Here is a 24,323-nt window from a genome sequence, read left to right as displayed (position 1 = left end):
CAGTATATTGTGTGATGGAGGGCATTGCAAGCAGCATGGATTTCTCTTTTCCAGCATGGCGTTGGCACGGCGTACTTGTGGCTCGGTCTTATTGAGAGAGCTACGGTTCTGTCCTATCGAGCTACGGGACTATATCGAGCAGGCAGACAGGAAAGAACGATCTTTTCCTTACGAGATTTCTTGCTTGTGATCTTCATTGATGTGTAGAGTATAGCAGACAGGGCAGATCAGAGAGGAGAGGAGCGTTCATTAGAAGCTGAATTGAATGAAAAATACTTTAATTTACTGTGTGTTATTTGATCCCTGGTGATTGTGACGCACACTTCCTAGCTGATTTTCTCAATCAAGAGCTTCTTTCTGAAATTGTGGCTTTGACATTAGGTTGGTATGACTATAGATACCAGATTATCCTAACAAAAATGCCCGAAAGGACCAAACCCCGTTCTTGGTATCACAAACGCCGCCGAATATCCATCCAACCCATATGAAACATTATCCACACCATAGAAGTCATCCCACCTCATAACTCAAACATTGTTGTCCGTCGTCGTCTTCTCCTGAACCAAGCCAGCAGGCACCTCATCCTCCTCGCTCACGGGCTCTATAGGCTTCGTCGGCGCAAAGGCACTCTTCCTCCTGATCCTCTCTCCGTAAATCAGAAACGCCACGGGAATCGGAACCAGACAAAGAGCAACACAGCCAAGTAATGTACCTGCCCACTGCACACCTAGGGCCTTGAACATGTATTGTGAGAAGAGCGGGAAGCCTGCTCCAGCCAACGAACGCAGGAACGTGTTTCCCGCAATCGCTGACGCAGCGAACATGAGGTATGCATCCACGAGATAGTTCAAAGCCTGCAGGAAGATGGAGAGCAGGCCGAAACCAGTAAGAAGCCCGGAGAGCGTGGGGACAATCCAATGGATCTCTCTCTTGTAGCCCGACCATCCGAACCAGAACAAGCCGCCTGCGAAGGAAAATCCGCCGATGATGATGGGTGGGATACGCCATTCTGGAACCGGGATGCCGTTGTTTGCTGCGAGCTTTTTGTTGTAGCTGGGTTGGGTTAGTGCGATGTAGATTCCGGCACAGACCATGCCTATGATCATCCCGAAGTAGGGCAGGCCGCCAACGCCTCCGCTCATCCCGTGAATTTGCTGGAATACGATGGGGTAGGCGGTAAGGAAGAGGTAAAGGAGGCCGTAGATGAAGGCCATATAGATTGAGAGGAGGAGCACGATGGGCTCGGTGAACAGGAGACGCATGGGACGGGAGAAGTTCTTGGTGACCAGCTCGCGGAAATCGATTTCGATTTCTTCTTGCTTGGCGTGGATACCCCAGTTCTTGGTTCTTCGGCGTAATTCGGCGGCCTTGGAGATGAGTATCACAGGTGGGTAGGTCTCTTCCAGGAAAAAGAGATCCAAGAAGAAGGCAACAAAACCCATGATAGCAACTAACCTGTTGGGTATTGTTAGCATCTAAATTGAGGATACGGAGAGAATATAATTACCACTCAGTCCATCTCCATCCGAGGTAGCTTTCCACAATGAAGCCACCAATGAATGGCGCCAAAAGCGGACCAGTGAAAACTGTCATTGAGAAAACGGTGATAGCCAATCCACGAGTCCTGTTATCGAACATGTCGGAGAAAATAGCGGCAACCACGGCAAGTGGACATGCACCAAAAATACCTATGCAGGTCAGCTCTAAACTCCGGAGCGAGTGGATATGACCCACCTCCCCAAAAGCGGCACAGAAAGATGGTCTGTAAATCCTTCGCGGCTGCGACCCCAATCTGGAAAATCGAGAAGCCAAACATCGAAATGACGATCGGTAGTCTTCGTCCTCTCAATTCGCTGAGAGGGGCCCAGAATGTAGGTCCAAGTGCAAATCCAAGCACATAAAGTGAAAGACCAAGCAATCCAACCTCAGTCGAAACGTGATATTGTGCAGCTACTGTTCGAGTCGCGGTCGAGAAAATACTGGACGTAAATGCCGATACCAATGTAGTGTATCCTAGCATGACTGCAGTGAGAACCCTAAGTGAGACGGTTAGACGAGAGCTTATCAGGAGGGGCAATCCCACATCAACTCACTTTTTCTTCATTGGCCAATTCTGAGCGTGCAACGGATCGTCAGGACCAGAAAACTCAACCACATATTCCTCCTGAGCTGGTAGAAGTGGTGGATACGGCTTGCCTAACCCCATCTCAGGAAGGGGCCGCCTGCTCTCGCGGCTCTTGCCAGTAAGACTCCGTCCAATGGTGCCCGCGTGCTGCGATTTTGCTGTATGTATCCGACTGATGACCGTTGGGTGTCTTTCTAAGTCTCTCTGTGTTGACATTCGACGCATGGCGCTGTCCCTCCGCGCAACAGACCCTTCTGAGGACTCTGTCGAGGTGCTGGACGCGGTAGCAATTCGCTCAATCTCATGGCTGGGGCGCACTGCGGAGAACCTCTCGGGAGAGGCATCCCGCTCGTTCCTCTCCATCTCTCGATCAGCTTCATTCATGTTGGCGACTGTTGGGGACAATGGAAAGAGTGAAGGAACTGGACTGAATCGCCAATTGTAAAAATGAGGGAGGGGTGCCTTGCTATTTATTGGCACAGCTCTGTCTGTGAGGCGTCAACAAGCTTCGACCGATCACCGAGGTGCATTAGTAAGCCGCCCGCAGAATCTCGCAGCGAGCAGGGTCTGTGAGTGATTTCGTCACTGGGCACTCGCTGTGCCTCTGCCTCGGAGATCAGAGCCTGCAGGTGCTGCTCGGCCACGTCCGAACGCAGGGCTGGTCGGCAATAGCTCTGGACTTAAGAACCTTTAACCTTACCTTCACTAGCTTGTCCCGGGGAAGATCAAAGATTGTCCTTTCTTTGCCTGAGATATTGCTATTGCGCTTGACAGTGATGTCATACTGTATTGTGAGGTGGCGTCTTGAACGGGAAACGGTGGAGCTCTCGTCTCAAATTCAGCGAGGGCTGGGTTGTGCAGGGGTTGCCAGGACTTGAAAATTCTCCAGGCCGAGCCCGAATGCCGATGCAAGGCTGTGAGAGGAGATAGATGGGCTTTTTTTCATTTTCAAAGGCCGACGTCCGTCCTGCAAGCCTGTAGAATCCATTGCTATTTCTAGGGATTACAGTAGGATTGCCATGTGATATTACGAGATTCGAAGTAGTGTGAGCAAAAACTAAAGCTGAGAGCAATCTAGGAGCTTGGATATTGATACACAAAATGCGCATAGCAATTTCAAGAGGGCGCAGAATAATGTAAGGCTATTATCACTCACATAATTCAGATCAGGGACGAAAGAGAACTGACAGCACAGGTATCGTCCATGGTTACATTGTTCTCGTCTCTCTAATCTATCCAAGTGCATTGTCGTTATGCATGCCACTCCTTCACATTCAGTATGGTCCTTATCCACATATATCGCCCATTACTCCATTCCCTCCCCCTTTCCACCCGTCTTCTCCTCATTCTCGTCCCCATGTCCTTGCATGCCCAATGAGAGCTCCTCAAAGTCCCGACAAAACAGGTCACCCAAAACCATCCTCCTAAGGTCCCCACAAGCAAAAAGCCCCTCCAAAAGGTTCTCACCCATCCTCGCCTTCCTATTCATCCCACCAACCCGCTCCCTCAACTTCCTCGACCGTTGCAAGATCTTTCTAAAGCGCTCCATTTCCTTATCGTCCATTTCCAAGGTCTTCAGAGCAACCTTCAGACTTTCCCGCAAGAGCTTATCAAACTCGACGAGTCGAGGTAGGAGATGGTCGATGCTTTGGCGGGACGAGAGGAGTTGCTCGACTGTATTGATTTGGTCTTGCAAGAAATTGGCTGCTTGGATGAGATTGGCTATTAATTGGTCTTCGTCTGTTGTTTCGGGTGGGCTTTGGGTCGTCTCGTCTGCCGGAGTAGTCATTATGAAACTACACAAAGGATTAATAAATGATAATGATGTGCTTTTGACTGGAGTCTTCCCCCTGGTTGGTTTACTTTCGTCCGTTCAATGGACTTGAATGACAGCAGTAAGAACCTCTGATGAAAGCAACTCATGGCAGGAGATATTCAAAGAGACGATAGAGAAGGGGAACGAGACATAAGCACTTACTCTCCGCTAATCTTTCTTCTTTGCAAAGACTATTTAGCGCAATTGGCAGTGGTGGTGGTGGTGGTGGTGAATGTGGTGGGGCGAACGTCCAGGCGTTGAAAGCAGGAGGATCCGGCAGATAATCGTCTTCCTTGTCCTCGTCCACTCATCCAGTGTTGCGAGCAGATATTGCAAACTTGGTGTCAAAAGAGGTGCTTGTGATGTTGATGGCAAGATCGGCCTTTTGAGTTGGAAGAGGTGCTTAAAACGTCTCAAAAATTGTGAGAATTGCGTGTTGGCGTTTCGGCCAAAAGTCGGAAGACTTTATATCTTCTCTCTAAAAAATTTCCATGGCCATCGCCATGCCGACCAGCCTAGCTCCTTTCCTCTGCTCTCCTCAAACTTTCCCTCACGCCCCAACCATCCGCAAGCAACGTTCCCGTCTCCTCCAAAGATAATCCCTTTGTTTCGGGGTATATACGCCAGATGCAAAGCCATCCTGCTACGCATACAATGGCATAGATCACAAATGTCCAAGCAGGCGTCAGGAACTCCATCATTGGCAAGAAGGTCAACCCAACAACGAAATTTGCGCCCCAGTTCGTACTCGTACTTAGTCCCGAGCCAAGGGAGCGCACATTGAGAGGGAAGAGCTCGCTCTGCATCCAAGGGACGTTCCCAAGTCCGAGAGCATAGGCGCCGACATACAGCATTACGCTTGCAAGGACGAGTAATGGAGCTGTTCGTTCTGAGAGCGGGATCTCTTCATGTGCAGATGAAGAAGATGATGGATTCTTCGAGTTAAGATCAGCGGGCAGGGTGATGAAATGGAATCCAAAACTGCAGAGAAGGAGGCCAATGGACATGATTGGGATGGACCAGAGGAGGATACGCCTTCGTCCAATACGGTCGATGAGTAACAGAGCGGCGCAAGTCATGAGGAAGTTCGTCAGCGCCACCGAGAGAGAGGTTAGAGTTGGGCTTTCGAAGCCCAGGATGGTGAAGATGGTGGCGGAGAAGTACATCAAGGAGTTCTATAAGTTCAGTCAGCTTGAAACCAAGTTGCTCTAGGCCACTCTTCCTTACGAAACCGCATAGTTGCTGGAGACCTTGCAGCAAGCAAGCAATAGTCAATGCTCTTCTATTCCCACCAATTCTGAACAGCTCTTTCCAATTATCTTTCGAGCCAGTAAGCCAAGTTGATTTTCCCTTCTTACTCTGACCTCTCAGCCTCCCTCTCTTCGCTTCCTCCTCTTCTCGAACTTCGTTCTCAATCCCTCTCAGAACATGATCAACCATACGCTGTATCTCAATACCACCTCCAAACACCTTGTTCAAAACACTCCTAGCCTCATCATGTTGTCCCACTTGGACAAGCCATCTCGGCGTCTCTGGCATAATCAACATAACCAAACACTGGACCGCAGCCGGCAAAGCCCCTAGACCAACCATCCACCTCCAGCCCGTATTCTCATTCCCCCATTCCGCAAAAACCCAACCGACAATATAGGCCACCACCTGTCCAAGTGTAACAAATAAAACATTTAGCGTCACCAGTCTCCCTCTGAACGGAGCTGGCGCAAGTTCAGCAATATATAACGGGGCCACGAAACTTCCCGCCCCAACAGCAAGTCCCACGATCGATCGGCCAGCAATCATCCCCGCCACAGAGGAGGTGGCAGTCTGTACTAAAGCACCGAGGATAAACGCAATATCCGCCAACAGCACAACTCTCTTCCTTCCAAACTTATCTGCCAGCACGCCAGAGATGGGAGAGACGAGCAATGCAAACAGCGCCGTCGCAGAAGTTATAAGACTCTTGTCCAGAGTCGTCAATGGGTGGCCGAGGGAGCTATTGATCGAGACGAGGGTCGCGGAAATGACTCCAGTGTCGTCTACCATTTTCATCAGTCATTTCCTTCTGTTTGTAGTTGAGGGATACCCACATCCGAATAACAGCCCACTGATCCCCGCTGAGAAAGTAAGTAGCCACACGAATAGACCTGGATGCCGCAGATTCTTCTCGAGGAGGAGAGAGACATCGGAAAGGTCAACGGCAACAGCTGGATCGTCATCGTTCTCCGGCTCATGCCGCATCAGCGGCTCGTCTGCGGAGTCAGCCATGCTGTGAAGGGCTATTGAGTTGGTAGCGGCGGTGGTAAATGGGGTCGGGAGGACATTAATGCATGGTGTACAATCGTGTGTTGTCAAGACGATGGAGTTCATTTGGGTCAAAGTGGATCTCATGGTCGGCGGTTGCGAAGCCGACGAGGCTGGATGGTTCTATCAGCCTCGCAACTTCTCTTTGGGTCACAGTACTATTACTTCCACGCTTCCAGTGAGTTTCTTTCACTTATCTCTTGCAGAACGTTTCTTATTTTTGAACATGGCTTTGTCACGGAATGATGCAGATGTGAATTCTGTTCCAGAGCCAAGACTGAGCTGAGTTGAGACTTTTCCTTCCAATCATATTCAAGCAGGGGAGCAACATATATATATACAAAGCCCCCATTTACAATTTACAACTTGCTCCTAAATTTTGCCGTCTCATCTTTCTTAATCAACACATCACTATCCGGGTACGGATCAACAGTCAACCCATTGAGTGGATTGAGCTCACTGGCCCGGTAAAACATATCCTCATAAACTTTGCCATCCTTGCGACCTAGTGAAGAGTCAAGTTGCCAATCAGGGAATCTCCAAGCATCTACAAGTCTCAAAGCATGAGGTCTGACCTCCTCGAGCAGTCTCATGACAGTCTTAGTCCTTGCTAACTGAATCTGGCGAACGGTGACAGCAGCCGAGGAATAGAATTCGGAAGCGCCTTTCTCAAGTGTGTTGAGTGCATAGAGACGGAAGAGCTTGTGCAGAACATCGATCGTGGCGGGGTCGAGCTCGTATTGCAGACTCTGACTTTGGAGCGCATCGTAGAAGTTCTTGACCACAAGATATTCTGAGTGAGCGGTGCTAAGGCGCCAGAAATCAACCAACAAAGAGTTCCAGGAGTTTTTCTCAGTGTCTCGATGTTTCAGAGCCTCGAATGTCAAGAAAGAAGTACGCCAGGCGAAGGCATCCACAAGATCGCTGTCTGAACCAAGAACGTCGTGAGCAGCACCCATATCTTGTTTCTGAAGGAAGGTGGTGAAGATTCGAGTCGTATCGTTGTTTGGAGCATTGCCCTTCAGAACAGCACGTGCGGATTTCAATAACTACAAGATAATCAGCAGTGGATCTTTGAGTATAAACACAAGGCCTACATATCGAGCAACCTGTTGAGTCAACATATAATTATCACCTTCCCAAGTTGTGGTTGGTAGATAATCCGCATACCATGCGCCAATTCCTCCGAAACTCGAATAGCCGTGGCCACCACAGGCTCTTCGGCATACTTCGAGTCCTTCAGCTGCCGTGGTGCTACCGAGAGCTTTGAGGCCGCAGGATGTAGCATGAAGATCGGCAAGCAGATCGCTCCCGGAGTGTGTCTCCTCTGGGCCAGCTCCCCTGTTGATGTCCGAGGTTTTTCCAACATCTGATTGCATCTTCTTCTGGTTCTCTTGGTACAATGCCATCATAGCCTTTCCAGTGAAGTGTAGAGCGAATGTTGCTGCAAGTAGAGGAAGCAAACGGAATTGAACTATGGTGTAATTGAGGACTTGATTTTCACCATGTGCATCTGAAGGCGCATCTCGGTCCTGGAATTGACGTCGGACAGCTGCATATCTTGTTGCGATCGTAATACCCCGCGCTAAGACGCCACCTGACTGAAGCACGATTGTTGATCGTACCCAAGTTAGAGTGCCATAGATGAGAGAGGGTGAAGAAGGTCTGATGTATTTGCCAGACTCAGGATCAACGGAAGAGAACCGTGCCAACATATTGACATGGGGAATTCGAACGTCTGAAAGTCAGATTCGCGGATTAGCTCTGTTTGAAAGTAGAGGATTTGATGTAGTATCGTGCGAGCGAGGAGATGGGTCTCGGAGGAACTAACGACTTACGGTTGAAAAGGAGAAATCCGTTATCCATTGTATTGTAACCAAACTTAGGACCGATATCTCCAACGTGAACGCCTTCGAGGGGTTCGTGGGTCTTCATGTCTCTGATCTGACAGACGAAAGGATGTGGGCCAAAGGGCTTGTTGCCAATAATCAGCTGTGCCATAACGACAGCATGATTTGCAGTCCGTCCAAGAGAACCAATCCACCATTTCGAAGCTGTAAGATGGGGCGAGTGTAGGATGAATGACTTGGTTTTAAAGTCCCAGGTTGCGGTCCTAGGTTAACGATAAAGTCAACAATTATTCATTTAGATAAAACATAGGAGGGTTAAACAATGAGAATGGGTTTCGTCCCCTAACACCTACGTTTCCAACCCACGAACATTGCTGCCATGACCGAGCTAATGAGCACTATTAGCTAGTTTATTTGATTAACCAAGAAAATGGAAGTTTACTTCGGTCTGTGCATAGCATCCAATCGCCTTGTAATTCTCTGCGGGTTCGAGGAAGAGTTTGTGCTGTTCTGGCGTACCTTGGTCTCGGAGTGTTGTCTGGAGGGCAAGCGAGTAAGCAATTGGTCGTATAGGATTGTCTTAAACCTACCAAATACATCGACGCATGAAGCCCGTATGGAGTAGGCTCTGATATAAGCTCGTTGGCACACATATATTCTTCTGGATCCCAATTATGCTTGACTTGAAGTTGCCTCAGTCTCTTGGCCCGGGCCAGGGAGGCCTTGAATCGGTCGACGCGGCCATCGAAGTAATTCTGGGATTTGTCGAAGACTTTCTCGGCTTGCAGGATCTTCAAGATACGGTCTTGACGCTCCAGTACCTCCTTGGTGAAGAGAAATTCGGACAATTTCTCCACAGCGACCTTGGACTTCTCTCGCTCCGCTGCGAGAAGGTCAGTGCCTTGGGGAGGAGAGGGCTTCAAATCTTTCACCCATTGAGGAGTTGGAGACATTTTGATCGATTGATTTTTAATGGGCAATGGTTCGTAGCACGGAATATTTATGTTTTTCCTCCTTTCGTCGGCCCTCGGTCGTCAAGCATCTGTATATGGACCTCCAAGTCTTCTTGGGCATCCGGCATGGGCCGCCGTAGAAGCTAGCCATCGTACCTCGGCCTTTCCGTTTCGATGACTAATTGGTTGTGGAAGGGGCCACAGCCAATTCGTCTTGAGAGAGTCATCACCGTATGCTTCCGAGCAGTCAATCTGAAGTCAGAATGATGAGAGTCACTGCAGGTTTGATGCAAGAGAGCACCCGGATTGGTGCTCGGCCGCTGAGATGCTTCGAGCTCGCAAGCCGCTGCATTGACCAATCATTTCAACCCCCCTGAGCCCCTTTTTAATATCCTTGTCGTCTCTTATGTCAACAACAACAACATCATTAGAAGCCGTCCCTGAATCATTTCTCAGCCATCAGGATGCGCTCTCATCCACGCTCTACCCTAGGTGTTGGACACGATGGCTCCCGCGGGCGAGGGAGGCATTAAGGAATATTGCTTGAGCAGTTGTCTTCTCCCCTAATTTGTGCACTGCATCGCTTTTTCCATGTTGTCAAGTCTCATGATGCTGTTGTTTGTCTTGGGAGCGATAATATTGCTCGCTCTTTCCAAATGCGCTTTCTTCGCGGGTTCGCAATCTACGTGCCTTCCTTCTCATTATGTCAAGCGACCGTCAGACCTTGTGTCTCTCCTTCACACCTCTTGGAGGTCCACAAACCTACCGTACCTAGATGGCATTCGAACGTCTCATATATCTTTCTCATCAAGTTTCGTTCGCTCTGATGCTCGTTGCCCAAAATATCCATCACTTCTTCCATCAGTACCGATTCATCAATGAATCCGCAATCAACTTCCCAACCTCCTCAGCCGGGATTCTCTCGATCCTCCTCTAGTTCTCGTACTTCTAGCTTTCGCGATGGGCTTTTTCGCTACCGGTGGTTAATTTACTGTCTAGCAGGGGTGGTCGTCCTCGTTATGGCAATCTGCCTTCTTTTTGTTGCACACCAATACTACCGGGAATTCGGAGGTCAAGGCTGGCTGAAGGTCAGGGACGAGAGTCAGGAACAGGACAAGTTTTACGCAGACACTTTGTTTCTCCCTTTGAGGAGGCAGGAAGTTTGGAAAGTGGATCCACAGAGAAGATCACCACAGCACAATGTACCATACTATGTTTGTGGGGATCAGCAGAGCAGTTGCGAAACATATGAGCAACCTGTGAGTGGAGGCACCTGGGATACGTTGATCGTGGGCGCGCTGACAGGTGAGCCAGAACATATGTTGCCCACCTTGGGCAGTGTGTTACGTGGGATCGTTTACTCTGTCGGGAATTTTCTGCTGCAATGCGTCCAAGTCACAATTCGAGTGTCAAGCCTCCGAGTCCCGCCCACCGAAATGCCTAGCATCTCTTGTTCAATGTTCTGCCGAAACTGGTGGTGGATGTTGTCCAAAGAACGACCTGTGTTCGCCGAACGGATGCATACATATTTCAACCGCCTCCATCATTGGGACCTCGCTCAATTCAACAACTAGCGATGCTGGAACCGCAACATCCGGTCCAGTTTCTATCTCTCCTTCTTCTATGATAAATGGGCAAGTAACGCCGATCACGATCACCAATACAGTGGTTGAAGCACCCGCAGCAACATACACCGTGACTAAAGAGGGAGAGGTGGCGCAGATCGAGAAAGGTTCCCAAGGCTCAGTAATGTCAACTTTGTTCGTTCCGTACTCGTCTGGGTGGTTCCTGGTACTTGTAGCAGTATTGATGGGAATCCGTTGATGAAACTGATTGGATTTGAGCCGTGCTAGGAATCAACCGAGCTTGCCCCATTATCAAACCTTTACAGACAGCGGAGGAAATCGAAATTACTCCCACTCGTAATCACGAAGAACCATTTACATGCACCAAGTATTCAAAGGATCACTTGATAGGATTCCAGGAACGCATGAGTCGTGGAGAGAACCCTTTCCTTCCTGCCCCGTACCTACCACTGCGACTATCGAAGCTCTAACCTCTGATGAAATTTCGTGATATCCTGGTAATCTTGGGGGAAATGACGCTGGCCATCGCTTCTACACTCTTTAAGCAATTCTGAACACGACATCAGTCGGAGGTCAGATGAGAAATTACACCCCTGACTTTCACAATTAGGTATGCTTGGTGGCAGACATTTTAATAACTGTACCATGCCTCCACGGAGCAGTGGCAGTGGAGGAGTACAAGCACTCACCCAGGCATCCTAGAGACTAGTAGCAAACCCTGAGAAACATTCCCCAGGATAATGTCGACGGAAATTTCCATTTAAGGTCCACGTTCTTAGAGCACAACTAATTTTCACGTGGCTATTAGCTCTCGGTAGTTGGTCATTCCGTTACTCCCCCCCCCTAAATAAATGTAATAGTGGGTCCCCGCAGAACCAGCCTGGCACGGTCCAAGTTGCCGTACAAAAAAACCCCTGCACTTTGACCCACTGTTACATTTAATTAGGGGGGAGAGTAATTTACCTGAGTCGAAAATCTCTTCCGCAAAACTAGCTCCGGCCTAAACACCAAGAAAAACTTGGATCCGGTAAATAACTGGCGTCACCCACGCGTCCGGTGAGACTAGCAAAGACATGAACAATTTTCTTACAATTTGCAGCACCAAGGTGTGCTGGTTTGTTGTAGAAATGCCATTTTGAAGACTAACGAGCTTCACATCTTGAAGAAGTCTTCACCGAATACCTGGAAACGGCATTCTGGCTGGGGCCAAAATTGCAAAGAACACTTCCCCACTGGCTCGTTTTGACATCAAGGCTGAGCCAGGAGCTTGAGTCCTGAACTATAGTTAGTTGGGACTGACGATCACCATTTTGAAAGACCAATGCTGTTCGAGAAATGACACTTGCCTCTCAACGGCCCCGGCCCAGAGCTAACCAATAGCTACATTTGAGAAGAGCCAGAACTATTAAACTCCAACCAGTAGCCTCTTCTCAGGTCATCACCAGGCATTCTTTGGCCTTCTGAGATATACAAACGTACCTCCGACCTTGGTTGACGTGCATCTTCCAGCTGCTTCACAGCGCGACCGAGATTTCCTTCCTTTCCATATGGCCTCTCTGCTCTTTATCCCAGACATTGGTTTTTATTTTTTTTATTGTTGATTGCTTTTTGAGAACCATTGAAAAATGTACCGTCGATATGTCCATTCTTTTCTATCGTCGACCAGATTACCTCAACCCTCCCACTGGCCCTACCAATGCCACTGAATGAGCGAGATATGTTGATAGAGCTAAAAGTAAGTACTTCGAGCACTCCAAAGCTGGGAGGAATTCTAACTGTTCTTGGAGTCCGAGCGGGTGATTCCAAAGGGGTAATCTTTTGGTGAGGTTCTAAACAACAAAGCCCTTCCGGTACACCTCAATGACCCGGAGAAGTTGGTTCCCTGCTGGTAATCGTGTTAGACCCGCTCCCTGAATAATTTCATGAGTTATCTGGTTTATGTGGAACACAATGCAGAAAATCATCAGTTCTTTCTGTGGTACAGAGAGCTACGTCCGCCGCTTCGAGGCATTGCCAGAAAAGGAGAAGGTTCTTTCTCCGGAATGGTTCCAGTCAGCACCGAAGTCTCGGACTTGTCAAAGGGAACAGAAATGAAAAGGAAAATAAGAAGGCCAGAAGGGAAGCTGTTGCCACCATGATGGAAATAGGCTGTAACATCAAAGATGGTGCATTGTTCGGCGACGAGCAAGACATGAGCCTGGAGAGCCATGTGTGTGGTGATATAAAGAATGAAAGAGCCGTGGCACCGTTGATACCAGAGACCATAATTAACGCCTCCGTGTCTCCGCAGACTGGCTTAAAATAGCAACCCTGTGTGGGAAGCAATTCTTGGGAGGCAATACCTTACTGACCAGTAACAGTCACGATTCAGCCCATGAGAGAAGGGGTCAACCGAGTAATGCGTCATTACCTTGCTTTCAACACACACCGAGAATTGAACCTTTCCCCACAAAGATCGAGCCCTTTGCCTTCATGCTCTCCAGCATACAACCCATCCGTCTACTCTTCAACCAGGTGCTACGATTGCAGAAGCTACGCTTCGAGGCCAATCACCTCCAAACTTCATCCGCTGGTCAATTTGCAATGGAAACAAGCCTCCAGTATTCTTCGTCCTTACTATGGATGTCACTCACAATGCCTTCGGATTCATCATTGTCATCGTCGTCACACTATCCCGAGCAAGTCGGTGGTGGAGAATATTCGAAGCTCTTGTCTGGTGGCTTGGAATATCAACGATGGTTGCAGTGTATAAGGACTTTGTGTGATTCTACACAAGAGACACGCTCGCAACCTCCGTCCCTGGGAACAAGATGTAGATTCAGAGATAGGAGAAACGGGCCGGAACCTGTTTCATTACGTGGAAATCGATCTTTACAAATGGTTGACCGAATCCGCCATTCTCATGAGATGATCAAGGGAAACGATGCTAGTTTCCAGCATGCAAGTCGACCCACATTTGGTCCCAAGAATAGCTTTGAACATGCTTGCTGGGTTGAGAAATACCAGAAGCCGGTTCTTGGTGTTCGACCAGTCGATCTGGATTCAGGATGACACTTTGAGAATTCTCCGGGATAAGAGTGTTCTGGGAGCGACCATTTGGGCGCTCATAGTGACCGTCATTTCGACTCGGGTCTCTGTAGCACTTCCGAAGGGTGACTATTTCGGAGTATTAGGGGAGTCGTTAGGTAGGTACCAAGATTGTATGATATCCCCCCTGATCGACCAGCCTTGCTTGACTGAACGTTTTGAAACCCATCGAATGGTTTCTTTATCACTCGAACGGAATTGTCCGCTCCATTCTCCGTATTTGGTGAGCATACGATAGCCAAAAGGAAAAACCCGCATTTGGCGGCTCCACCCCATTCTTGGACCCCGCTATTCTGCATTGCGCCCTTCCCAGCACCATCCACGCCCTTTAAAGCTTAATAAGTATTGTATTACATTCTTCTACAGAGACTGTTTGCAAATTTTCCAATTCATCAAGTGATACCGCTACCTCGTCTTCTACCTCTTCTGCAAATTCGTTAGTCACTCCTGCAGAGATGGCTCCTTCGGCAACATCAGAGATCGTGGTACCGCGAGTGGGGGTGGCGAAAGAGGCACAGGTTGAAAAGCACATCCATGGGGCTGAGGAGAAGACTCCGCTGGAAGCAATCAGTCACGGTCCCATAGTCCAGGCTGGTGAGAAAGTTTTCCCCTTTATCTTCGATGCAAATTTGATAGATGCTGTGTTCATAGCAATCCCGTTCGAAGAGCTCCAATACTTCGTGCCAAGCAACATCTTTTCACATTGCCTCTTTCTTGTTGTACCACAGATCAGATCATGAGAAATCCATGGAATGCTGTATATTCTCATTTGAGGGAAGACATACTCATAATTCTCTTGTACAGGCATTCCGGAATTTTCGACTCATGAGGAACATCGAAAGCACATTTTGATTCATACCGCGGCGGTATTCCGAGACTTCTCTCGGAAAGGCTTCACAGAAGGCCAGTCCGGTCACATCTCCGTGCGAGATCCTGAGTTTGAGCACTATATTTGGATGAATCCTCTTGGAAAACATTTCGGTCTCATGACAGCTGGGGATTTGATCTGTCTTGATGTCAACACCGGCAAAGTGGTGGGAGGAAACAAGGTTCGTTTCTCGGAAAATCGATTTGGTATCTTTTACTGAGGGTATGATAGTCCAAACCTGCAAATGCTGCAGGCTTCTTGATACACTCTGAAATCCACAAAGCTCGTCCCGACGTTCACGCAGTCTGCCACGCTCACACCGATGCAGGCCGAACTTGGTCGGTGTTTGCAAAGGGATTGGATATGCTGAACCAGGATATTTGCCTTCTTCACAACTCCATTGCTGTTTACAATTCTTACGGCGGTATCGTGTTCGCTGCTGAGGAAGGGAGAAATATCGCTCAAGCGTTGGGTCCGAAAAATAAGGTAATCGTACCTTCCTCCTGAACTTTCCTCATCATCATATGTTGACATCTTAGACTGCAATCCTTCTCAACCACGGCCTCCTGTCTACAGGTAGTACCGTCGACGAAGCTGGCTTCCTCTTCGGGCTCTTGGATCGAGGGTGTGCCATTCAATTGACCGTCGAGGCAGCTCGTGCAGGGAATCCTGCGCTGGTAAAGCACATCGTTACAGATGAAGAGGCTGCATACAACTTCAAGATGAGCAGCGAGAAGAACATACTCTATCGTGAAGCGCAACCGGACCTGGACTACGAGTTTGCAATGGCTGGACCAGGGGTTATTGAGCGCGGAGTTGAGAACATGAAGATTGATCATGGAGAGTAAAGTCCTTTTCTTACCGCTGTAAATGAAACCTCAATTTAGCATTGGTCTCCTCGGGAGCCTGAAGTTGAAGGGTTTTAGACTTCTTGGAGCTCAGCTTTGAGCAAGAGATGGTAGAGCTGCGAGGAAGGCAAGATTTCTCGTCTCCTGACATGCGTGGAAACTCTCCCAAAATATTCACCCCTTTCCCTCAAACAAACAAGAACCCCAAACCACCCCTACTTGCCTTCGGATTTGGTAACGATTTCAACCAAGTCAACGCCAGCGGGGTCTCTATGCGTTGGTCGCCGGAAGACATCAGGTTTTTCGAACCAACGACCCTGGAAGACATTGACTACGAATACCAAGGGAAAAGCCACCGTATGGAAGAACGTCTATCTCTTCGTTGATTCTTTTAAATTTAATGCGTGAGAAGGAAGAGAGGCAATTGTCCGTGGGAATCTGCACTCTTGCCTGCGAGGTATAACACAGCGCTGGTATACGGAGGAAATCGAAGAGACTACTCGACTCGCAATTCGCTTTGCGCCAGAGGGCATTGACGTGTGGGCTAAAGCTCTCATCGACCGGTTTAAGGACTCTGTACCGACAGCGATGAAGAAGCTATCCGTGGACGTTTACACACAAGATGACGCTATGAAAGGTCAGGATATACGTGCCTATGCGGCCACTGTGATGAGACACGCCAAGGCAGCAGATATATATACGTATTTAGCGTCATGCAACCCAGGCTATTACTGCTTTTATAGACACCGCTGTGCCGCGGTGTTGCTCACTATCCCTTACATGCCACCCTCATTCTTTCCATTTTCTGCAAGAGTGAAGGAATCTAGCATGACAGCACTGCTGGGCCAGGAACGGTGTAGTTTGTGTCAGCAAGCTTTGTCTGAGGCGATTGCAAATACTTGCATGTCTTCGCAAAATGCATGATTGATTGCATCTCGCAATCTATTGATCGATGCAAAGAACTTTCGCATCTGAGAATCGCGGGGGATCAGCCTGGGGCAAGAGAGAATGGCCGCAGGCTGGGCAGCTGTGGCATTGAAAGCCAGCCGAGGCTCCTCGCTTAAATTTACCCCTGAATTTCTCAGACCCTCGGCCATCAAGGTCGGCTAATCGACGGATAGATTGTCGACCACAATCTCATCCTTCCTTATTATGCTAATATATCCAACCGGCGCCTGCCCCGTTAGCTCAGATCTCTATCTCATTGTACTAACCATCACCAGATCATGTTGCAAGCCATTTTGAGCAGCCCCGCTACGCAAGATTCCTATGAAAGGATTAGCCCCAAGCCTGGCAAAGAGCGATTCCGGCTTTAGTTCTAGCCAGCAACCCTCTTTATACATCTTCAGACAAAATACGGAGCGGGTCAAAAATTTCCTACCTACAAAAGTGATTTATTTAGTCACCTCGCTGCTGTAACTTAGGCGGCATCTTGGCTTACGAATCTCAATATATTCTATCTTGAGAGCGGCTCTCCGCCTCGCTGCGTTGTACATGATTGTTGAACCGTCTCGTGTGTAGCGAGAAATTTTCTACCATTTTATAGCAATCTGGCGAAATCCTCGGGCGGAATATACATCATCTCGTGAAATATACAGACAGAAGCTAGTTCTCAAAACTGGAGAAAGTCTCCAATAAGTAGCTCCCTGCCGTGCGGCCCATCAGAACGTTGCTCGCGTACCTCATTTCGGAATCTCCTTCCGTAGATGGGCTTTTGAGTCAATAAAATAACATCATGAAATTTCCCCATATATGCATAGCTTTGAGCGCGTTCCACTGACCCGTTCCCTGATCGCGGACCTGGTTTAACTTACTCGCATTTGGCATCAAGTCCCCCAGTAAGCATTCCATTGTTCCTGCCCAAGGGCATGTACTGAAAATCTCTTGCAAAAAATCTCGGTCGAGATGTCATCTTAGGTTGGTCGGAGTGTCCGGCAAACTGGCGATGTTTCGACCCGTGTAGACGAAGTCATACCCATCAGACTTCAAAAGCTCCCTGTCCCGAAAATTGCGATCATTCAGGTGGCGGGCTTCAATATCAGGTGTCAACTGAATGCATTTCAGGATATACGTGCACTTGTAGCAACGATTATTACAACCAATTCTTGCCAGTCTCGGCCCAAAATTATGGTAGTAAACCCACATCGACCACTCCCGTGGATGGTAGTCTAACGGATACAGCCATTCCTGGTGGTATCACCGCAGCTGCAGTTGTAAATCCATTCCCAAGCGCTTCTTTGTACACGAATCCAAATTAGGAATCTGAGATTTCTACGTCAGCCATATCTTCCCTTATTGGAGCCATGGCGACTGCGGCTGCCAATGTTGTTAATGTACCAATATTTATCTGGCCGTGAGTTTCATACTGTGCTCGATCGAGAACCATGCTGATCCGAATCTAGTGACACTGCCTCGAAAGTCCGCCTGATAGGCACCTTCCTCGAAAATATAAGAACATTAAGCGCTGCTGGGGCATCACCACCTGTTGTTGGGACTTTCGTGGTTTAATGATCGTCCGGACAGGGACTGCGCTGCTGCTGTCTCGAATTGGGAATATAGCGTCGCGGACAATGGAGTTACTAGCTACAAATCATATATGGGCGCATTTAAATGCCTACCCGCCTTTCTGATTTTGCGAGCAGCCATACTACCCTAAGATGGTGGAACTCTGGAACGATGTTTTATGATAGTGAAAATCAATTCTGAAGGTCTTGGCAGACGGGGATTCTCCGTAATATCGTGGTTATATTGGCGAGAATTAGTCACCAAAACATACATGTGGGGTACCTTCCTGATTGTCCCAGGCAGCATGGGATACTTCCGTTCCTGGCCTTCTTGGGTTGAACATCGGGACAAGGCGATTATGTCACATCGTGACTTCGTTGCGGAAATAAAAAATTGAAGCCATACACTTCATGGTCAGTCAGAATCAAATAGAAGCAGATGCAGCCCAGTATTTAGTAGTTTTGGCCCGGTTTTGCCCTGAACCTCTCTGACCGAAACAACAACCTCCGGGAACGGAGCCGTACAATCAAACATAAAACATAAATTGGGCTAAGTCAGTACACAAACGGCACCATGAAACAGGACAGGTTCACTTGAACAAGGTGTTCCACGGGGCACAGCTGCCGACGGATACGGCGTCCAAGGAGCCATGCTGGAATTACTAACTAAGGGCATTAAGGAGTGTACTGGGATCAGTCGAGGGACATTTATTCCTCCAACGAGATCTCGGTAAAGATGACACTTCAAATCGCTCATGCAAGTCGTTGCATTCCAAAGATTCAGATTCAAGCTGCCGACCGTTTACCCCTGAGTACCCCCCCAACTTGGCAAGGCGTTCCGGATTAATACCCATGACGTTTGAAACCACAACCACATGCGTGGTTTAAACATGGAGATTGACACCGGAAAAAAATTGCCCGATGTTTCTCTATTCGGATCACCATCAGCACATGACCCTATCTTAAGATGGTAGGATATTGATCGATTTCGTCAGACGAACGCATCCCCATACGGCCATCCGCGCCGCTTGGTAGGATGTCAACATTGTTTAGAGCCAGATGTGTTGCTTATCACTGTAAACAAGACAATTTGCAATAGTTGAGTCTATGCTTCCACTGACTTTGGATGTCACGAGGTTTGAGCTTTCGGAGAACATTCAAGCCCTACTGTATTTTGGCCCTGAAGTCTCCTCGGCCCGACAGCCACTTAATGTCAAAGAGCACTCACTTCTTTAGGGGGAATCGTGGGGGAGTTTGTGGTTTCGAATTGAGTTCTCCTCCATGATGGAGCCTATATAATTATAGGGGCTGCTCCTGTACTCGCGGTTTATGATCTCTTTTTCTAGGACTAAATCCAGGGCATCTTGAAATTCAAAATGAGGCTTTTCGTATTCTCATGCATTTTGCTTTCCAGTGGGGCACTTGCTTTGCCTGGTAACATTGATGGTAAGCAGTACTGGTTGGCTACACCTCTCGAACTCCGACAGTCACTGGACCGGGTCATAAAAGCTAATGCTGACGTGCAAACAGTAGCATCAACCGCTGCGCCTCCTGCCCCAAGCGGAACTGGCAAGGTCAAATTTGGTGAGCTATCAACACTTCTGACATAACGTTACGCTAACAAGTTGTCAGTTGGAGTGAACATTGCAGGCTTCGACTTCGGGTGTCTGACTGATGGAAGCCAAAATATTTCGAAAGTATACCCTCCTGTAAGGGCACTGAATGGACCAGATGGGGAAGCTCAGATGCAACACTTTGCCACGAACGACAACATGAACATCTTCAGACTTCCAGTTGGATGGCAGTATCTGGTCAATAACAAGCTAGGAGGAACCCTTGATTCAGGGAACCTCGCAAAATACGATCAACTTGTTCAAGCATGTTTAGCCACCGGTGCAAGCTGTGTTATTGACGTTCACAACTACGCACGCTGGAATGGACAGATTATAGGTCAAGGATCAGGGCCCACAAATGACCAGTTTGTTAACTTATGGACGCAACTTGCGACAAAATACAAGAGAACTGGCAATATCATATTTGGCGTAATGAACGAACCTCACGAGGTAGACATTACCAAGTGGGCTGCTACCGTCCAACTTGTCGTCAACGCAATCCGAGGAGCTGGCGCAACTACCCAGTTAAGTAAGTACTCGTAGATCCGCAGTGATAACACACAATCTAATGGATCTTAAGTTCTCTTGCCAGGAAATGACTACACTTCGGCTGGAGCATTTATCTCGAATGGGTAAGACTTTCGATACTTGTGAAAACTCAGAGGCCGAGAGCTTCTCAGGAGCCACCAAGCTTCTGAGCTTGCTGTTTTGAAAATTAGGGAATAACCATACTGATTCCATGGCAGATCGGGCCCAGCTTTGCTTAATGTCACGAACCCAGGTGGCACTACCACAAACCTCGTCTTCGACGTACACAAATACTTGGATAGTGATAACAGTGGAACACACCCGGAATGCACGAAAGACAATGTGTAAAGAACCTATTTCTTTCTCCATGCCCCGAGGTCCCTATTAAACTAGCTAGCGGGATGATGTCACAGCTCTCGGCTCCCTTTTCCCTTTCCCCATAAAGTAACATGTGGCTGATTTGTTCAAGTGCCGATGCCTTCCAGCCCCTTGCTGCATGGCTTCGAACAAACAAGAGAATGGCTTTGAATTCGGAGACAGGCGGTGGCAATGTAGCGTCGTGCCAGAAGCTGTTGTGTACACAAATAGCATTCATCAAGTACAGCCTCCTTCTAACGTTTGCGATGAACCGATGCTAAACAATTTATTTAGTGCAAATTCTGACGTCTACCTGGGCTACATTGGGTGGTCCGCAGGCTCATTCGACTCGACATATGGTCAGCATTTCTTGAAGGCCCTACTTGCCAGATTATAGTTAACGATATGAAACAGTTCTCACGGAGACCCCAACTGGGAGCGGAACAAATATGCAAGATACTTCACTTGTAAAGTCTTGCTTAGCACGATAAATTTGGCCGACGGCTGGAAATTGCAAATAAAGCGCATGGTTTTCTCGCTTGACGCACTGTATATACTTACCGTTCATTTGTAAATATACATGATGGTCCGGTCATGTTTCTTCCAACTAATTGCGTAATAAACATTTGCCACCATTGATGAAGGCTTCACCCACAGTTATGAGACAACACCACTGGACGCCAAACTCCGATTCTGGTATCTGACATGAACGCCACCTGCCACTTATCTCCCAAAGAAATTCGTTATCTTCTGACTGCCCTTGTCCTTTCCCGAAGTTTTAGAAGGACTTGCTGTATTATTGCTTGTGGCACTTCTTGTCTTGCGGGCTGGCTTGGGAGGAGAGGACGCTTTAAATGGACTGGCGGATGTTTTTGCTACTTTCTTTAGTGACTCCTCGTCTGGGACATCCAACTCTCGTTTGATTCCCTGTTTGGCTTCCTCTTTTGGAGCAGGTAGAGGGGCATTATCTTCGGATCCAGAGTGGTTGACGGTTTTACGATCCTCGTCCTCGGCTTTGATTGGCGTCTCCTTCGTCTCCTTCTGGGCGCTCTCGCTCTTGGATTCGACTAATTTCGAAGTCTTGGCTGTGACCCCAAGCTTTGAGGTATCTTTCAAAGCGCTCTTCGCAAAAAAATTTGCAATGTTCGACTTGTTCTTGCTGCTTGCGACGGGAATGATGAAATTAGGAGAATTGTTGCCAACTTTTCCAACTTCCTTGCTGACGGGATACACCTCTAATTCTCCTTGGAATGGTTTCAGCAAACTTTGTAGTTCCTTCGACCAAGTTAAGCGATTCGGATCTAGCCAAGTCCGAAGCTCTTCCGAGCTATTTTCAAATATGACAGGCATTCGGTCGTGAAGAAACTTGAGTTGCTTATTCGAATCGGTCGTAATAACGGTGTAAGTGTAATGCTTTTCGTCTGAGCCTGCAGACCAGCAGTCAGCGACATTCATCAGAGAAGCGGTAGGAGCTAGACCTTCATATTGAACACAATCCCATAGACCAGCAAAACACATCAATTTGCCGTCCTTTCGCTTCACAAAATGAGGGATCTTGTCCTTCCCTTTCTTCAACCATTCATAGAATCCTTGAGCCAGGACTATGCATCGCTTTTTTTGCTTCATTGTCGTCCACATGCCCTTGTTTTCGATCAACGAGTCGCCTCGGCAGTTTATTGTCTTCATCATGGATCCGTAATCAGGGTTGCGCTTCGTCCAGAACGGGATAAGACCCCACTTCATGGACTGTAGCTTGTATCGGACTTCCTGTGGCTCAGCTGCCCCCTCTTCAACCTCTGCTGGAGGTTGCTCTTCAGACTCTCCCTCCCCCTTCTTATGATGCCGAGGTCCTGCGCCCCAATCAGGTGTGTCTGCACGGTAGACAATGCCATAATATCCAGGAGCGAAATTGTAGCTTTGTCGCGGAGCCCCATCACCTTCGTCATTTGGAGCCTCATAAATCGGCATATGCTCATTTTCAAGGTAGGCCCTAACTTGGGAGGCCCGCTGCAGGCTGTTAGCTGCGACCCCATGTGCAGAGGACGTATCCATACCCAAGCAAGCGCGTATCTTCCACACATCTTGGAGGCCGTCACATTCTTGATCTAAACGGAACTGGAGTGGTGACCTCTATTTCAGGTGTGAACTGAAAATTGTAATCTCCCCAGATTTGAAGACTTCGCTGAGTGACATTCAGAGGGCTCTGTCCAGCTGCAGGTCGCGTGTCGTCACAGGAAGCGGCTCGTGTAACCGTGAGATCACATGACTTCGCGTTAAGTGTTGAACCTGACCCAAAACCAGATTCTGATTTCCAGGAAATCGAATACAAGAAATGAGTTTTCGAGATACCTGTGACCCATAAACTTTCCAACACCCCTGTCCAATCAGAACCTACCTTTGTTGCTGACCTGCCCTTGTTTCAAAATGGCATAAGCGCCACACACCACCAATGTTCTTCCATGTTCACCCACCACGTCGACACTGCAGAAAAGCGTCGATCCAGCAGGACCAACATCTAAATATATCTCGACCAAGTTGGATGGCGCGCCATGCGAAGCCTCCGAAAGTTTCAGGGTCTTTGGGTGGCCCACTTCAGTATCTCTTGCGGTCTTCCAAATCTTACACGCCAGCGCGGATGTTCTTGGGAGCTCATCAAAATTACCTGTTCAAAGTGTTTTTGCGCTTCATTGGTTAAGTCTAGCTGCCAGTGTGCATTTGATTGATGATAAAGTCATCAAATTACTTCAGCTGCTGACATTGAAGTTCATCATCCTCAGGCAAGTGTTTCGAGGGGGCGTTTGGAGTCAATTGTCCTGCACGGTCTTGACCAGCTTATCTCAAGATAGACTCAACATAGCACGTAAACATCTTCGCCCAACTCGGGCGCTTATTGAAACAACGGAAATATGTTCCCAGATGCTTATTCAGTTCTATCAGCCCTCTTGTCCCCTTTCAATCAGAAGTCTATTTTTAGATATGTTGGTCTGCTTTCCTAGATCTCGGATCTGGTTTCTCGGAATTCAATTTTCAGAACAGAACTCTGTCAATTGAGTTCGCGATGTTGGTTTATGGGTCTGCTACCCACAGAGAAGTATAAATTCCGTTCAAAATCTTTTTAGAAGGTGCTCCCCATGTGCTGATACAAGTCATTCAAGTTTCTCGAACTAATTTTTGAGCATAACTTCATTCATAACTGAAGATATTCTTTGGGTATAACGAGATTTCGCACTACCAGTCTTTTGAGCTCAAGTCTGCGAAAGTTGAAGTCTTTTTTTTAAAGCATTTCAAGATGTCCAAGGTTTGGCTTTGCTCGTCTCGTTCCGTCACTGAGTAGTGTTCTGACCTAGAATTTCATCAGCAACCATCCTTCCCAGCTGGACCTTCTGCGGGAACTCTTCGACGACCCTTACATGCTTCCAATCTCCAGCAACACCTGGGCACAAGTCAGGCTTTCAACCCCAATGGCACAGCTCAGCAGACGCATTTTATCCGCGACTTCAGTCGAGCTGTGCCCAACCAACCGATCTCCGCCGACAGAGGATCACAAACCGGTCACCAGTCAAGCAATCCCCCGCTTCATAATTTTTTGAATGATACCCGAGCTCCAACAGGTGCTCGCATGGCCAGCACAGCCCAAGAGGCAATCCTTGCAGAAACAATGGGAATTGGGGCGGCCATACTACGCATTAACATCCCATCTGTGATGCCATGCATTCTTATCGCAGCCAATGGGTCAATGATGGTGACTTGGGCTCCAGTGTAAGGCAACAAGAATGGGCTTGTTCAAGGCTGGAAATACGGTGATCTCAGTGGGGTGTAGGAACGGTGGCTGAATCGCATGAATTTCTGTCTTGGGTGGGCAGGTTTTTGGCTTGGAAATGCCTGAT

At 48.2% G+C, this 24,323-nt stretch overlaps 8 protein-coding genes across 8 annotated transcripts; 4 read left to right on the top strand and 4 right to left on the bottom strand.

Annotated features, from left to right (window-relative positions):
- Positions 1–499: 499 nt before the first annotated feature.
- On the bottom strand, positions 500–2,745 carry K444DRAFT_607414 (MFS multidrug transporter-like protein). Its single transcript, XM_024879170.1, has 4 exons — positions 2,094–2,745; positions 1,735–2,036; positions 1,508–1,688; positions 500–1,455 (listed from the first exon to the last, which is right to left on the bottom strand). Exons 1-4 carry the CDS (start codon positions 2,507–2,509, stop codon positions 528–530), a joined length of 1,827 nt encoding a protein of 608 aa, XP_024742901.1. The 5' UTR covers positions 2,510–2,745; the 3' UTR covers positions 500–527.
- Positions 2,746–2,898: 153 nt separating this feature from the next.
- Positions 2,899–4,092, top strand: K444DRAFT_159770 (uncharacterized protein). Its single transcript, XM_024870657.1, has one exon. The coding sequence runs from the start codon at positions 3,379–3,381 to the stop codon at positions 4,009–4,011; it is 633 nt and encodes a 210-aa protein (XP_024742900.1). The 5' UTR covers positions 2,899–3,378; the 3' UTR covers positions 4,012–4,092.
- Positions 4,093–4,456: 364 nt separating this feature from the next.
- Positions 4,457–6,206, bottom strand: K444DRAFT_517587 (general substrate transporter; the record flags this gene model as incomplete). The annotated part of the gene is made up of 3 exons (XM_024873788.1): positions 4,457–5,116; positions 5,169–5,977; positions 6,029–6,206. The coding sequence occupies 3 exons, from the start codon at positions 6,204–6,206 to the stop codon at positions 4,457–4,459; spliced, it is 1,647 nt and encodes a 548-aa protein (XP_024742899.1).
- Positions 6,207–6,480: 274 nt separating this feature from the next.
- K444DRAFT_649935 (acyl-CoA oxidase) lies at positions 6,481–9,229 on the bottom strand. The gene is made up of 6 exons (XM_024885607.1): positions 8,683–9,229; positions 8,535–8,630; positions 8,446–8,480; positions 8,081–8,355; positions 7,340–7,980; positions 6,481–7,291 (listed from the first exon to the last, which is right to left on the bottom strand). Exons 1-6 carry the CDS (start codon positions 9,043–9,045, stop codon positions 6,602–6,604), a joined length of 2,100 nt encoding a protein of 699 aa, XP_024742898.1. The 5' UTR covers positions 9,046–9,229; the 3' UTR covers positions 6,481–6,601.
- An 829-nt stretch (positions 9,230–10,058) lies between these two features.
- Positions 10,059–10,869, top strand: K444DRAFT_701475 (uncharacterized protein; the record flags this gene model as incomplete). The annotated part of the gene is made up of 2 exons (XM_024888032.1): positions 10,059–10,304; positions 10,441–10,869. Exons 1-2 carry the CDS (start codon positions 10,065–10,067, stop codon positions 10,867–10,869), a joined length of 669 nt encoding a protein of 222 aa, XP_024742897.1. The 5' UTR covers positions 10,059–10,064.
- A 3,261-nt stretch (positions 10,870–14,130) lies between these two features.
- Positions 14,131–15,647, top strand: K444DRAFT_607410 (arad-like aldolase/epimerase). The gene is made up of 4 exons (XM_024879169.1): positions 14,131–14,312; positions 14,523–14,767; positions 14,818–15,072; positions 15,126–15,647. The coding sequence occupies exons 1-4, from the start codon at positions 14,174–14,176 to the stop codon at positions 15,432–15,434; spliced, it is 948 nt and encodes a 315-aa protein (XP_024742896.1). The 5' UTR covers positions 14,131–14,173; the 3' UTR covers positions 15,435–15,647.
- A 1,281-nt stretch (positions 15,648–16,928) lies between these two features.
- K444DRAFT_639984 (glycoside hydrolase family 5 protein) lies at positions 16,929–20,927 on the top strand (the record flags this gene model as incomplete). Its single annotated transcript, XM_024884445.1, has 9 exons — positions 16,929–16,947; positions 17,457–17,564; positions 19,469–19,522; positions 19,571–20,080; positions 20,132–20,183; positions 20,298–20,423; positions 20,549–20,677; positions 20,731–20,795; positions 20,851–20,927. The coding sequence occupies 9 exons, from the start codon at positions 16,929–16,931 to the stop codon at positions 20,925–20,927; spliced, it is 1,140 nt and encodes a 379-aa protein (XP_024742895.1).
- Positions 20,915–22,719, bottom strand: K444DRAFT_607408 (DUF159-domain-containing protein). Its single transcript, XM_024879168.1, has 3 exons — positions 22,491–22,719; positions 21,915–22,443; positions 20,915–21,863 (listed from the first exon to the last, which is right to left on the bottom strand). The coding sequence occupies exons 1-3, from the start codon at positions 22,515–22,517 to the stop codon at positions 21,160–21,162; spliced, it is 1,260 nt and encodes a 419-aa protein (XP_024742894.1). The 5' UTR covers positions 22,518–22,719; the 3' UTR covers positions 20,915–21,159.
- Between the last annotated feature and the right edge of the window lie 1,604 nt (positions 22,720–24,323).

This window comes from Hyaloscypha bicolor, assembly GCF_002865645.1.
Source record: "Hyaloscypha bicolor E unplaced genomic scaffold K444scaffold_15, whole genome shotgun sequence".
In the NCBI taxonomy this organism is placed as follows: Eukaryota; Fungi; Ascomycota; class Leotiomycetes; order Helotiales; family Hyaloscyphaceae; genus Hyaloscypha; species Hyaloscypha bicolor.
The sequence above is the reverse complement of the archived record's forward strand: the minus strand, read 5'-3'. Positions and strand labels throughout refer to the sequence as shown.

What these genes read in the sequence shown, in the direction of transcription:
- K444DRAFT_649935 (XM_024885607.1), bottom strand. Translation starts at nt 9,045, where the DNA reads ATGTCTCCAACTCCTCAATGGGTGAAAGATTTGAAGCCCTCTCCTCCC. An exon ending in TTCATGCGTCGATGTATTTG is followed by an intron (nt 8,631 to 8,682) that starts GTAGGTTTAAGA and finishes CTTGCCCTCCAG; the next exon opens with ACAACACTCCGAGACCAAGG. An exon ending in CTCAACAGGTTGCTCGATAT is followed by an intron (nt 7,292 to 7,339) that starts GTAGGCCTTGTG and finishes ATTATCTTGTAG; the next exon opens with TTATTGAAATCCGCACGTGC.
- K444DRAFT_607408 (XM_024879168.1), bottom strand. Translation starts at nt 22,517, where the DNA reads ATGTGTGGAAGATACGCGCTTGCTTGG. An exon ending in GAAGATACGCGCTTGCTTGG is followed by an intron (nt 22,444 to 22,490) that starts GTATGGATACGT and finishes AACAGCCTGCAG; the next exon opens with CGGGCCTCCCAAGTTAGGGC. An exon ending in GGATTGTGTTCAATATGAAG is followed by an intron (nt 21,864 to 21,914) that starts GTCTAGCTCCTA and finishes GCTGGTCTGCAG; the next exon opens with GCTCAGACGAAAAGCATTAC.
- K444DRAFT_159770 (XM_024870657.1), top strand. Translation starts at nt 3,379, where the DNA reads ATGCATGCCACTCCTTCACATTCAGTATGGTCCTTATCCACATATATC.
- K444DRAFT_607410 (XM_024879169.1), top strand. Translation starts at nt 14,174, where the DNA reads ATGGCTCCTTCGGCAACATCAGAGATCGTGGTACCGCGAGTGGGGGTG. An exon ending in CGGTCCCATAGTCCAGGCTG is followed by an intron (nt 14,313 to 14,522) that starts GTGAGAAAGTTT and finishes TCTCTTGTACAG; the next exon opens with GCATTCCGGAATTTTCGACT. An exon ending in CGTTGGGTCCGAAAAATAAG is followed by an intron (nt 15,073 to 15,125) that starts GTAATCGTACCT and finishes TTGACATCTTAG; the next exon opens with ACTGCAATCCTTCTCAACCA.
- K444DRAFT_607414 (XM_024879170.1), bottom strand. Translation starts at nt 2,509, where the DNA reads ATGAATGAAGCTGATCGAGAGATGGAGAGGAACGAGCGGGATGCCTCT. An exon ending in AATTGGCCAATGAAGAAAAA is followed by an intron (nt 2,037 to 2,093) that starts GTGAGTTGATGT and finishes CGTCTCACTTAG; the next exon opens with GGTTCTCACTGCAGTCATGC. An exon ending in GGATGGAGATGGACTGAGTG is followed by an intron (nt 1,456 to 1,507) that starts GTAATTATATTC and finishes AATACCCAACAG; the next exon opens with GTTAGTTGCTATCATGGGTT.